The sequence below is a fragment of the Grammomys surdaster genome, unplaced genomic scaffold (assembly GCF_004785775.1).
Source record: "Grammomys surdaster isolate TR1022 unplaced genomic scaffold, NIH_TR_1.0 137, whole genome shotgun sequence".
In the NCBI taxonomy this organism is placed as follows: domain Eukaryota; kingdom Metazoa; phylum Chordata; class Mammalia; order Rodentia; family Muridae; genus Grammomys; species Grammomys surdaster.
The window spans coordinates 9941013-9955124 of record NW_021604595.1 but is presented as its reverse complement, the minus strand read 5'-3'; the positions used below and the strand labels follow the sequence as shown (position 1 = coordinate 9955124).

At 38.6% G+C, this 14112-nt stretch overlaps 1 protein-coding gene across 1 annotated transcript in view; it reads right to left on the bottom strand.

Annotated features, from left to right (window-relative positions):
• Ofcc1 (orofacial cleft 1 candidate 1) overlaps window positions 1–14112 on the bottom strand; it is a 278373-nt gene that overhangs the window by 161691 nt on the left and 102570 nt on the right. Inside the window, exons 9-10 of the mRNA XM_028763273.1 lie at window positions 4193–4456; window positions 109–307 (exon numbers count right to left, since the gene is read on the bottom strand). Coding sequence (XP_028619106.1) covers window positions 109–307; window positions 4193–4456 — 463 coding nt within the window. The remainder of the gene's footprint in view (window positions 1–108; window positions 308–4192; window positions 4457–14112) is intronic.

The window sequence follows — 14112 nt, the reverse complement described above, 5'->3', positions numbered from 1 at the left end:
AGTACTTCTTAATTAACTTCATTCAATATGACACAGTACTCAACGCTGTATTGGAATGCCGAAAAAACTGGGTAAACCAACCCTGAGAAGAGTAGATGGTCAACCAACCTTGAGAAGAGTGGATGGCGCCACCCATTACAGCATGAATGTTTCCTGGTGGTTCTTTCTTTGAAGGCCCTGCTGTATTATCCAGATTGAATTCTGTGTTCTCTGCTTCCACCATTAAACACACAGGACGTTCGGGAGAAAGCTGCCTGTGGCTCACATGGCTTTTTTGATCATCCAAATGCAAAGGAGTTTTAATTACCTATTAAGAGATAATTCAGTTAATGGAAACTGTTACAAATATTACCTATGTAGTTAAATTTTCTCTAGAACAGTGGGGGGATTTTGAGATATCTAAAAGGACAACAGGTTTCCAAACTCTGAAGGATTTTGTCTGGTTAAGTTATAATAATGATCTCCATAATCACCTAAAATATTGTCATGCATTTTGCATGTTTGACTTATTATGTTTAATGTCTTATAAGAAAACACTGTATTGCTGAACTTCATACTTGTATGAAACTAGCAAATATTCATTTGTAGGGTTTTACTCTCCAAGGAATAAAAACCAAAAATAAACGACAAGATTATAGAACAGGTGGCTGTTCACTGCATACTTTTTCACACGTTTAAAGTAGCTAAGTGCTTGAGGGGACCAATGAAACACTGAGAAAGATGGGGATCTGAAAGGAGAACTTCCTCAGGAAGACTGTCAGTCTTCCCTGCTTACAGAATCTTCCTTCTTCACTCCTTGCCCACAAACTCTGGGACTGAATTAGTGCTGCATTCCAGCCTCCTCCCCAGAGCTCCTGTCACTGCCTCTAATGGCATGGGACAATAGAGGTCAGTGGGACGCAATGAGCTCTGACTCTGTGGGTCCACTTCATAGTGTTCCCCTCCCAACCACTAACCCTGCAAGAAAAAGGAAGAAAGAGCTTCCTTGGATTCTTTAATCTTCTCTAAGCTTAAACTGCAAAATGTTTTTTCTGTTCCACCGTCTGTTTTGCCCTTTTCTTCCATTTGATATTTTCTTATTTTAATTATTTCTTTTGTATTTCCATCCACTACTTGATCAGAAAGTTCCATATGGTTGATTGGTGTGTGTGTGTGTGTGTGTGTGTTCCTGCCTATGGAAGTCAGAGGTTGACATTGTGCATTCTCCTCAATCACTATCTACTTAAGTTTTTAATCAGGGTCTCTATGAACCTGGGGAATCACAGGCCAGTGAGCTGAAGGAATCTCCTGTCTTTGACCCCACCTCCCCTGTGCTGGGGTTAAAAACATATGCTACCCTGTGCAGTGAGTTTTGGAAGGGTGGGGGGTAGTTTTTTTATTGACATAGTTTGGATTTATGCATGGACTCCAAACTCAGGTCCTCATGTTTTTGGGACAAGCACCACCTGAACCATCTCCCCAACCCTGATCATAACATTTTGCTCTTGAGAAAACTCAGATTGAGAAAATTCATATATTATAGAAATTTACATAAAAACAGAGTTTTGTGTAAGAATTTCTTGTTTTCATCTTTATGACAGAGAAGTGTCTTTATCCTCACTTGTTTTTCCTCTCCATCATTGCAGACGGCAACAGTTCCTATCATTGTCTAATAAATAACAGAACTGGAGATTAATTATATCTGTGTGTGATACATAGGGGCCAGACATGCAATATAGGCAAATCAAAGCATGAGTTTTTATTCCCATTATGTTTTACTTAACTAAAAAAGTAAAAAAAAAAAAATTGGTCTTTAAGTCTAAGAAGATTATAATCCAGCCAAATTATTTTAATCCTGTTTAATAATCAACTTTTTAATCTTGTATTTTTAAGTCTTGATTTAACCTCTATGTACATAAACTTCATAATTAATACCAGAACTACTTAAATTGTCTTTTATGAATTTAGTACCAACTTCCCGAGCCATTATTTACAGCGTGCTGAGCTACATGTAAAGTTAGTGTGAGTATTAAAGGCTGAGGATACAGCTCAGTAGTAGTCGGGCTGCCTAGCAGATGTGAGACCTTGAGTTCCACCTTAAGTATGGACAGAGATGCAAAAGAGAGAAAAAAGAAGAACAAAATATAGAAAAGGAGTTAAAGATCGCAGGTGTCATGGGTGAGGAGATGGATCAGTGAGTGACATGCTTGCTCCATGAGTGACATGCTTGTTGTGGTGTATGAGGACCTTGGTTCAAATCTGCAGAGCCCACATAGAAAGCCAAGTAGAGCAGCCATGCCTGTAATCCTAGCAATGGGTCATATGGAATAGAAGACAGAGACCTGAGGCTCCCAAGGGCTCACTGACCAGCCTGTCTAGCTAAAACTAGCAAGCTCTGGATTTTACTGAGACACCATGTAAAATAAGAGAATAGCATAGGAAATAACCAAACTCAAATGTGCAGACACGTGCCTTGGGACATATACACAGCGACACACAGACACACATGCATACATACATATACACACACTTACAGATGCCTTTCATGTTAACGATAATAAAATGAACTTCCTTTTGTAACTATATTTTAATTTTAAGTTTATTTTGATCCATGGAATAACATTTAGCTTACAGTTTTAAAACTGTTTTGTTATGGGGGTTTTAAAGGTATTTACTCTCCTGTATCATTCTTTCATTCAAGCTTGTTTATATCATCATTTCTGATTCTTAAGAGCTGTAAATAGCTCGAATACTTGAAGCAGCACCACAAAATAATTGGTACAGATTCTCAGAGCACAGAGCCTGTGAGCAGCACCTGAGAGCATGTCTCTCTTCGTGAGTCTAAAGGGCAGTGAGAGTTAGCTCTGGGTAGCACTGTTTCCACAATGACTAGAAAAGCACAGTTCCAGGTAAGAACTATTTCCTTAATGGCTCTCTAGATAACACCAACAAGGTATTTCAGCATAACACTATAATGGAAACACTAAAAAGAAAATACTAGGTAATTTTACCCCAAATAAAAGGTATCAGAAAAACAATCCTACAAGACTGATAGAAAACTCTAAAGCTTAAGGCCAAAATTATACATTTCCTGGAAATAATCTTTGTCAGTTCCATCAATTAGGTAGGTATGTAGGCTAGTAGATAGATGATAGGTAAATAATAAATAAATGGATGGATAGATAGATAGATAGATAGATATAGATAGATAGACAGAAGATGATAGATAGATGATAGAAAGAAAGATAGATAGATAGATAGATAGATAGATAGATAGATCACATAATCAAATGTGTAGGCAAAGAATAAAACTTAATGATCTGGGAAATACTATAATTGAGAATAACATGTTTAGAAACAAAGATCAAAATAGACTACTAACAAGTGGGACACTTTATTCTTATATGCAGCTATTTTCTTTTCTGGACATCATTACGCCTGCCTACAGTGAATTTATGTCCTGTCATGTTTGCTATAAGGCTGGGTTCAGCAGTACACAGAAAGATAAACATAAACAAATATGTATGTCCAAGTTTATTTGCTTTACATAGTTAAGTTTGACAAAAGCACGCTCAGAATGGAGTGACTGAGGGAGACAGCTCTCATGGCCACTCTCCTTCTGTGGAATGACCCTCTTGTGATGTCTGTCTTGTCAGAGCTGAGCATTCAGAAGGCAGAAGGCAGACCTCGTCTCTTCTGTATATCATCACAGGCAATTCTCAACACACGAGGGAAGCTTGGTCAATAATTTTGGAAAGGAAATAAAGCATTCATTCTTGGGATGATGGAATGACCTTACAGATTGCAAACCACAGAGAACTGGGGGATTTGGGTAGCAATTCTTAATCATTCAATATACTAGAGTATATTTAATTCACTTTGATTTTTCCCATGAACTTACAATGTAATATTAATCTAAATATGAATCCATGTGTGTTTTCAAAAATCAGTTATCTGATGTAATTACCTTTACTTTTTAAAAGAAAGTTTAGTAAATTTTATAATTGTGAGAAAAAAAGGTTAATAGCTAGAAAGAAGATGCTTTGGAAAATACTTTATACTCCAGTTACAAACTCATGTTTCAAACCTGTAATCCTAGCTAGGTAGCAGTCCAATGTCTGAGACAGGAGGATCAAGAGTTTGAGGACAACCTGTGCTACAGGGCCAAGTCCAGCCTCAAGAACTTAATAAATAAAATCATCATATTACAAACCTTAAAATATAGATTACACAGCCACTGGTCCAAGTCTTGACAAATCAAATTTTCTATTTTTCTGAAGCTGTCCAGTTTTTGGTCATAAGGTCCTCGGAGAAGAGGACACTTGAATTTTCCCTCTACTATATGGAAGTTGTTATCACACACAGGAAAGACTGCCCAGCCCATGATCAGGTCATTGTAAGCAAATGTTCTGTGGAGAAGGAAGAGCTCAAACAAGAAGGACAAGCCGGGCTTTACAGCTTCCCTTTGAGGAAGTACCTGGTAAAAATATGAAGACAGGAGAACATCAGGAGGCTGTTATTAGTTACTCAGAGATACCCACAGACAGTTTAAAAGTAAGTACAAACATGTTTTATATTCTTCCTGTTGCCTTCAAATACTTACTCTTGGATGAATTTACAAATACGCCTTCTACCTTCAGGTAATTTAGTAGTCATACAACTCTGAAAAAGTGACGCTGTCAGAGACTCCGTGTTTATAAGCTACAGGCATCAAGTTTGCAGCATTGCAATTAACATGCTACTCGGTATTTTTTGTTCCTGCTGCTGTTATGGTTTGAATGTGTCCATTACAGTTCCTGTGCTGTGAACCTCATCTATTAATTCATGTGTTGATGGTGTTTAGAGATAGAGTTTTGAGGAGATAATATTAGGTGAGGTCCTGAGATTGGGGCCTTCAGAATGACATCAGGGGCTTTGTAAAAAGGAATGATGGGTCTCAGGCTTAAACTAGTTGCTAGCTCCTTTCCATAGCACCCTCCATCATGACGTGACACAGTAAGAAGCCACACACCAGATATAACCAGCCTACGGAATTTCCCGGCCTACAGAACCAAGAACTCACTAAACTATTTTTTTTTTTAATATCATGCCTGAAAGTATTCATAGCACAGAAACAGACAAATCACATAACTATTTCTATCTCCCATCACAACTAGGATGTCACATCCCTGGTTTGTATCTGCTGGATCATTCATATACCTGGCTCAAGAACTTTACAGAGAAGAAATACTGTCTACAAAACAAGTTGAATAAAACATCCCACTCCAGAAAAACTAACCCTATTCATGATGATAATTACAATTATGATTATCAGAAAGAAAAAGACAGAGACCGTGTAGGGGTGTGATTACTGTTTATCTGAAGTGACACTACAATTCACATCACTATCAGAGCTAAACAAATAGCAGTGGGCAATGATGAATCAATTGGTCACATTGACCAAATCATTGTCTTAGGTGTAGAGATGAAGCCCATTTCTCAGCTTAAAACAATTAGAAAACTATAAGACATGAATAATTTTTTATTAAAAAATATTATATATCCATTTTTCTTTGCAAAATTCTACATGAATAAATTTAAGTGGACAGAAAAGTGTCTTGTCATAGACTATCTTACAAAACATTTATCCAGGCATACAGTTATATTTATATGATTCATACAGATAACTCAAGACTTAAGTTTAGGAACAAAATGTAACACAGACATCTGTTGAAAACACCATAACCCTGTGGCAGCTGCTATTAAGCCATTAACAGGATCAGGTTTCATTTAAACCAGATTTACCATTTTCTACAACAGCCCATGGGAAAGCTAAAGACATTAGGCACAAATTACTGACAGAAGAGATCCTTAATCAAGCTGTACTTTTCATTTGGCTAGCTGTCCATGAGTAGCATTTCTAGCAAGAGAACAAGAGCTAAGTGGAGGAAGAGAGACGGAGGCAGAACCCTGGTTAGACCCATGATTTAACATAAAGCTGGGCCCACACTGTCAGACAGCACTTTTGTACTATCGTTGGATTTAGCAGCAAAAGCTAGGACTCAACTTGTACTAACCAGTGTTTTTCAAAAGTGCATTTGAAGGAGCTGGAATAAAGAATCTGACAAGAGTGACATACCCATGATGACTTTTTTGGTGAGTTTATGTAAGTTACTTAGCCTTTTACACATAAGTTTACACACACTTAAGTTTTCTGGAAAACCATGGAAAGGACTGTGCATGTAGTTAAGTGAATAAGTACTTACCTGGGCCCTGGGTCCAACCTCAAAGGGCACCAATCAAAAATCTAAAATTAAAATAAAACCCCAAACCACAGTGATGTATTACATTCTTCGTAGAGGTGGCATATTTATACCAAGTTAACAATGCTCAGGAATATATGAATTATGCATTAGTCTTACATTTGTATTTATGAATTAGCCCAACCACTTCCTGGAAGAAATGTAATGAAAAGAAGATATTTGAGATCGGAATGTGTCAGTAACCTTGCCAAACACTACCATTCTTTTATTGAATGATGTAACCATTAGAGTTACCAGGCAAGGCGTGTGAACATCATGCAGTTCTGTATCACCTGCTGCAGTACAGATAAGAACTTAGTGTAAATCTATTCTGTAACAGAGTGGCCATGTGCAGCTGCTCTGACAGTTCCTGAAATTAAAAAGTAGATGAACAGGGCAAAACCTTTCCATTAATTCTGAGTAAAACGCAAGATGAGAGCTACACATTCTTTCATAATTAATTAATTAATTTTTGCTTAAGGTGTATGAGTGTTTTGCTTGCATGTATGTGTACCAAACACATGCCCAGTGCCCAAAGGCATCAGATTCTCTGGAGCTGGAGTTACAGATGGCTGTGGGTCACCATATGGGTACTAGAGATTGAACCTAGGTCCTCTAGAAGTGCTCTTAACCATTGAATCATCTCTCCAGCCCCAAAGGTCTAGATTATGAAAGAAAGCAATCTACTCTCTCTGACAATGGTTGCCTTTTCAGACTGCATGCCTTGAGTTTCTTTTCATTACTGCTTGTTGTACAAGAGCTGCTCAACCTTGTAATGTGTACCTTGAGACTGGCTGTTTATGCTTTGGCAAGAAAGATTACTAAGTTTTCTTGTTTCCCTGTCTCTGGGGGCCTTTGCCAGGAGCATGACTACTTCCATAGCTAGCCTATAAAATGACACCTTTCTGGGCATCTTTCATTGGCTTTGTATTTTAGATATCTGCATGAAAATGAAGAGGTGCTCATTTTCGCTGATGCCAGAACCATCTCATGCTCAGAGTGCTGGTTAGATGGAGGTCATGATGTCCTGAGAGGAGCTTCATTATCTGACCCCCAAGAATAATTCCATGAAATGAAGAGATTTTATAGAGACAAACTCCACTACATGTTGCAGTGATGAAGTCCTTGGTCTTCCACATAGAAGGACAATACACATGGAAGGAAAGGAAGGATGTGGCACCTAAGAAGCAAATGATGGTTTGCAGGTAAATATTGAGTGGAGGAATAGCAATGAGAAATGTTATGTCTATTGGAAACCAGGTACATAGAAATGGTTAGCCTGAAGTGAATGATACTGCGATATGCCTGCCATAGGTAGCTTTACCTGTCAACTTGACACAAACCTAGGGTCACTTGTGAAGAGAGCACTTCAACTGAACAACTGCCCAGAGGTTGGCCCATGACCATGTCTGGGAGGGGGTAATTTCTTAACTGATTGATGCAAGTGGACCCACTCTACTGTGGGTTACACTAGTTCGAAGCAGGCTGGGCTTCAATGCATAAAAAAGGTAGCTGAGCAAGCCAATGAAAGCAAGCTAGGAAGAGACTTTCCCCCATATATCCTGCCTCTGCTTCTGCTTGAATCCCTGCCCTGACTTCCCTCAGTGATGGATGTGTTACCTGGAGGAAGTCAAACTGTTCTTCTCAAAGATGCTTTCTTTGATCATGGTTTTATCACAGCAAAAAAAGAAAATGAGAAGTGATGAAAAGCTATGTCATAGGATGCTTCCTGCTTCTGCACTTTCTGAAATGTTTATAGGTATGATAGTTTGGGTTACATTTATTCTTTAGTATTAATATTACTTCTTTATGCTTATGGGTGTTTTGCCTGCATATATGTCTGTGTACCACATGCACAACAAATGCCACAAAGGCAAGTAGAGGGTGTAAGTTCTCTTGGAACTGGAGTTGCATTGAGCTGCCATGTGGGTGCTGGGTGCTGAATCCAGGTCCTCTGGAAGAGTAGCTATGACTCTTACCAACTGAGCCATCTCTCCACCATCGTATGATAGTTTTCATGATAAGAGAAATAGTAATAAAACAGTTTAAAAAGCACCCTGCCTCCAAATCCTGTCCTTTGATATAACAGATATAGTTACAAAACCCAATACTTACATTATTATAAGGAAAGGGCTGTGGATAGAGCTCAGACGAGCTCTGGCCTAGTGTATTCTCTCTGGCTTCATCACCAGTAACAAAGGGAGAGGAGGAGAGAAAACAGAAATAAGAAAAAAAAGACACATTATAAAATTATATCAATACACAACTTTCTGAGAGCTGAAGAGACAAATTTAAAGTCAACTAAATCCGTGGATCAGATGAAAGTGCAGACAGATCTCTCGCTGGATGTCATGCATTGCAGGAAAAAGGAGAAAGGAATAATTTAACACATGAACCCCAGACACAGACCAAGTCATTACTGTGGAACAATTCCTAGCCCTAGGATCTTCAAACATACTCAGTAGCATATGGGCAATTGGGTCTAGGTATAAAGGGAGAGATTCTTGGTGTTTCAGAAATCCTGTGGCAGTACTGGGGAGAAGAGCATAATCACAAGGTTGAATGGCAATTGGATATCAAGCCCAAATGGAAGTCAGGGCCTTTTATAACTTAAATCTATGGAATTCAGTGGGGCGTTCCAACTACCTAAAGTTGGAATTCAGCTTCAGTTAAGCTCAGTTCCTGACGTGAGCATAGAGGTCAGATCTTGATGAGGGAATCGATATTTTCTATTTTGTTCTTTACAGTTTATTTACACACAATGTCTACCACAAGGCAGGCAACTATGAGATGTCTGTAGCAGGAAGAAGATGTGAAGCATGGGCCAATGAAAACTAGTCCATGAATACAGACTGAGGCATGATCTGCACGATCAGAATCTGGAAATAACAATGATTTTCTATGATTAACATCACAATCAGAGGAAAGCACGTAATGTATCAGGAGAGGACGTAAAAGAGTTTTAGAGCAGAAAGAATATATTTGTCATGGCAAAATTACGACATGGGATTAAGAGTATAAATGGACACAAGAGAAAATGCATAATGAATGTGGTGATCAGACTGACAGCGAACTCATCCCAACTAAAGCGCAAAGACAAACAAAAAAGAAAGGAACATAAACGTAGAGAACAAGAACAAGATAATAACATGAAAAATTGCTTGAATATTCCAGCACATGTGAACCTGAGGTCCTTGGAGGACAAAAAGGGAAAATGGCACTGAAGTCATTTGAAGAGATAAACAGATAAAATCGATGGAACATAGTAGTCCACAGAAATAAGTTCAGAAAAGTCCACACAGAAAGTGTAGAAACAATATCTACAAGTCTCGAATTCGCCAGCAACAATCAAGACAGAGATAGAATCTTTAAAATGAAAAATTATTACTGATATCCAACTGAAAAGTCCATTTGGAACACCCAAAGGGCTATTCTCAACATTATCTATATTTTCTAATCTCAAAATCTCATATTTAACATAAAATATTACATACCACGAGGAAAATGTAAGATGTATTTTCTTGTTCCTATGATTTGTACTCTGGTCATGTGACATCCTTCTGCGTACAGAACTAAAAGAATCACTGGCTTATTCTAAATCTACCTTTAGTTACTTCCCAGGCTATTTCTTGCCTAACTGAATTTGTATTACATCCTGTGTTTACTACATACATTGGAATGCCTTAGCACTGTGTTTAAGATATAAACATAGCCACCACGTATTATCACTTGCTAGCTGTATGTCCTATTAAATCAAATACGTATTAATGAATGTAATACTCCCACAGTTTTCTCCTCTGTTGCTATGATAGAACATTGACCGAAAGGGAAGAATTTATTTATGCTTATAGGTTATAGCCCAACATAAAGGGATGCCAAGGCAGGCACTCAAAATAGGTACTTACAACAAAAACCATGGGAAAGTGCTGCTTATTGGCTTGCTTACCATGGCTTGCTCAGCTGCCTTAGGTACACAGTCCAGACTCATCTACCCAGAGATAGCACCATCCACGATGACATGGGTCCTCTTACATCAATTGGTAATGAAGAAAATGTCCACAGACATGCTCACAGGCCAAGCTGATAAACACAATTTCTCAAGGCAATTCAACTAAGGTTCCTTCTTCCCATGTATGTCAAGTTGAAAACTAAAATTAGATATCCCAGATACAAACACACACTAAACGGGGTCAAAATGATTGTTGTTGAACTTATTCTCTGAAATGCCTGTGCACATGCACACACAGAGACACAGTTGATTATTTTATCATGCCACTGTCTCCACTAAGAAAACATTTTACACTCACAGCTTTTCAAGCAGATATGTTGGTACAGGTACTGGTGGGCTCTGAGCATAAATAGAGGTCATGCAAGTCCTTAAAATTTATATTCAATAACAACAATTTCAAAAGTCATACATTTGATGTGATCTGAAAAAAGACATTTTAAAATGTTTTGGAAATTAGCTACTAAAGATCCTAATGGTACATATGATCCCAAATTTTAGAAACCGCTAGATCCATGCTCTGGCTCCTTGGAAACTTTTCATAATGTAGTTTTGTTGTTCACTTGCTACCTGTAACCTAGTTAGAAGACTAGACAATGCAAAATGTAAAGCAGTCCACATGTGAACTGTTCCAGGTGTTGGAAAGTGACTATCCCAGCTGAGTAGCCACCATGTCATGAATTCTACTTAGCAATTAGTTCAGCTTCCTCATACTTCAAGCCTGAGGTAGGAATGTACCTTATAGTCACTCTCTGGTTAGTTATACACAAAGATCTATGGGTGAATCAAGTCACCTCCATCTATCTCAAGCAGAGAACTCATGGTTGCCTGGAAATCCACCAGAGTTGTCTTTATTTCACTGCCCTGGAAGACAAGGAACATTCCAGAAGATGTTTCTTCAAGCTGTCTATGGCTTAGGGTGAGAGCAGTGAGGAAAGCCTCCCTCTGTCCTGGACTACATGTGTGAGAAGTGGGGAACAAGGATTGAAAATTGGGCTTCTGCTCTGAGACACCATGAGATGCTGGCTTCTATGTAAACACAGGATAACTAAGCTTACGACATCTGGATTTCTGATCTTCAACTTTCTGCTAATGTGCCAAGATATAAGATACTAAGTCACTGGATTTGAGGAACTAGTGGTTCTTGGTCGACATGAAGCTAAGAGTAGATAAACGTGTAGATATTCTTGTAATCTGTACTTCAGCTGGTAGACTGAACACTGGGAAATTCATGAGTTGCTCATGGGACATCAGGCTATGGCTGTGACTCTTCCAAATACATCATAAATGATTCAGCAGACTTCACATACACTGTATAGGATACTTGAATCCAAATCGTCCATCCTACTCTGTGTAATTATTTCTCTCATTTAAAGGGGGTGCTTTATATCCTAGCACTTGGAAGCATGGACAGTGGCATCAGATAAACATGAGAATAATTTCTACCTTATCTCTGAATAAATAACCTACATAGCATTTTCAGATCTTGGTGTCACTATCTATAAACATTGATAAAAGAAGCAATGATGACAAATAAACAGAATGGAAATAAGCTAAATGGTGTCTTCCCGAGCTAAACTCTGTTGAGAATACCACAGGGAGGCAAGGAAGTAAATCAGTGCTTAATTTGCATTAGAGATAACAAAATGATCCTTTGGAAGCAGACAGCTCAGAAAGGTGCTTGGGAATTGATGTGGAGCCCAGGGTCATCTAGATTATCAGACAGAGTTTTATAGTGCTATTCTCTTTTTCCTCCAGTTTTCACAGTCACGAATTTAAAATAGAGACAAATTAGCTCTAATCCCCTGTCTATCTGCTATATGGTTTTAAAAAGTCATTGTTCTTGGTAATTTATTCTGACCTAGGTAAAAAGGACAGAAGCTCATAGAATTACAACTACGCAGCTTCTGAATAGAAAAGACGTTCTCACTCCCTGCACCTTTGAATACAAGAGTTCAAAGTTTATGTGTTAGAATATTATTTCAAGCCCCTAATCCCAAATGTTGTTATAATATCAACAGTTAACACTTATTTGCTAAACTCAAGGCATTTCTTTCAAAACCACTCCCTCATCATTATCTTAATAGTCACAATAATCCAAGGAAGTGTATTCTATTACGGACCCAATTTTATAAAATCCTGGACTAGGTGTAGAGAAGCTAGATTCACTGACATTCCCAAAAAGGTGTGAGGGAGAGCTGAGAACATGAGTTTAGGTCTTGGAGAGCTATTTGAGCTATGCTTCCAGCAAACAGGAGGAAGCAATGAAAAAGCCACCCTTGGGTCCATGCCCAGAGTCCTCAAGATCATTCTGCTCTGTTCCACCAGCTACTCTCCATCACTTCTGCAAAGTGAGCCTCGTGGCCTCTTCTTTAACATGCCTGTCTTCAAGTTTCTCACTTTGGGTTCAGGCATCTATAATGTATCTAGAACGTATTGAGTAAAACCATCTTTGTTCCAATAAAATCGAGTGTCCTTAAACAAAAAACTTTCTGAAAGACTGAATTTACCTAATTTACAAGCTACTAATTCTAAATAGAAATCTTCCCCAAATAAAAGAAAGGACATGGTCTTGTGATCTCAAACCTAAAGTCCCTGCACCTAATTGTACAATTTTACCATGATTAATTTAACCATTCAAAAGTCTCTAACAATCTAAAAATGTCTGAAGGGTTTAGAGCAACATTTGCCCCCATATTTGTTTTACATAAGGGTGTTTATTTTAAATGTTGGTTACTATTTGATTTGTTCTTACATTTTAACCAGCATGAGGGGTAGAAGTGAATCAGGGGAGCACACTTTGTTAGTGTGTTTGTTTGTTTGTTTGTTTGTTTTATTAATAATTTTGTTTGTTTACATTTCAAATGATATCCCCCCCCTCAGTTACGCCTCTACAAACTTCCCCATCCCATCCCCTTTTCCTCCCTCCCCTTTGCCTCTAGATGGGTGCTCTTCCACCCATTCATCTACTCCTACCTCACTGCTCTAGCATCCCCCTACCTGGGGCATCAAGCCTCCTCTGGACTGTGAGCCTCCCCTCCCATTGATGTGAGATCTTCTGCTACATATGTATCTGGAGCCACAGATCCCTCCGTGTATACTCTTGGGTTGGTGGTTTAGTCTCTAGGAGCTCTGAGTAGTCTGGTCAGCCAACATTGTTTTTTCTATCGGGTTGCAATCCCTATCAGATCTTTTGGTCCTTCCCCTAGTTCTTCCGTTGGGGTCCCTGGGCTCAGTCCAATGGTTAGATGTGAGTATCTGCATCTGTATTGGTCGAGTACTGGTAGAACCTCTCAGGGAACAGCCATACCAGGCTCCTGTCAATAAGTATTTCTTGGCATAAGCAATAATGTTGGGGTTTGGTGTCTGCAGATGGGATCACACTTTGAATAATGAATCAGCTGGCCTTAGGTCCTTCAGCTGACATTTTTGACTCATTACCCCATGCTGATGCAAAGACAAGCAAGACAGATCTGTGTATCTTTGAAGAGCTCTCATCAATCCCCCTGATTAATTAGGATAATGCTATTTCCATCTAAAATTGGACTGAGTCCTATTTAAATAATTACGGGATTTACCACATGACCTTCCCACCAGGCTCCATGAGACACGACCAAGATGGAGAGGAAATTCATGAAATATCATCTCATCACACAATGCTATGCAGTGCCTTTACCTGAGCTCAACTTCAGCCTGCTGTAACTCATCTCTTTACATGCTACTCAAACGTGCGACTAAGAACAGTTCACTCTGGAGAGATGGAAGAATTTTAATTGAATATTTTAATTTGGAAAATTCAGTACTGGGATTAACCGTCTTTCCTTGGTTTTTCCTTGGTTTCCTCAT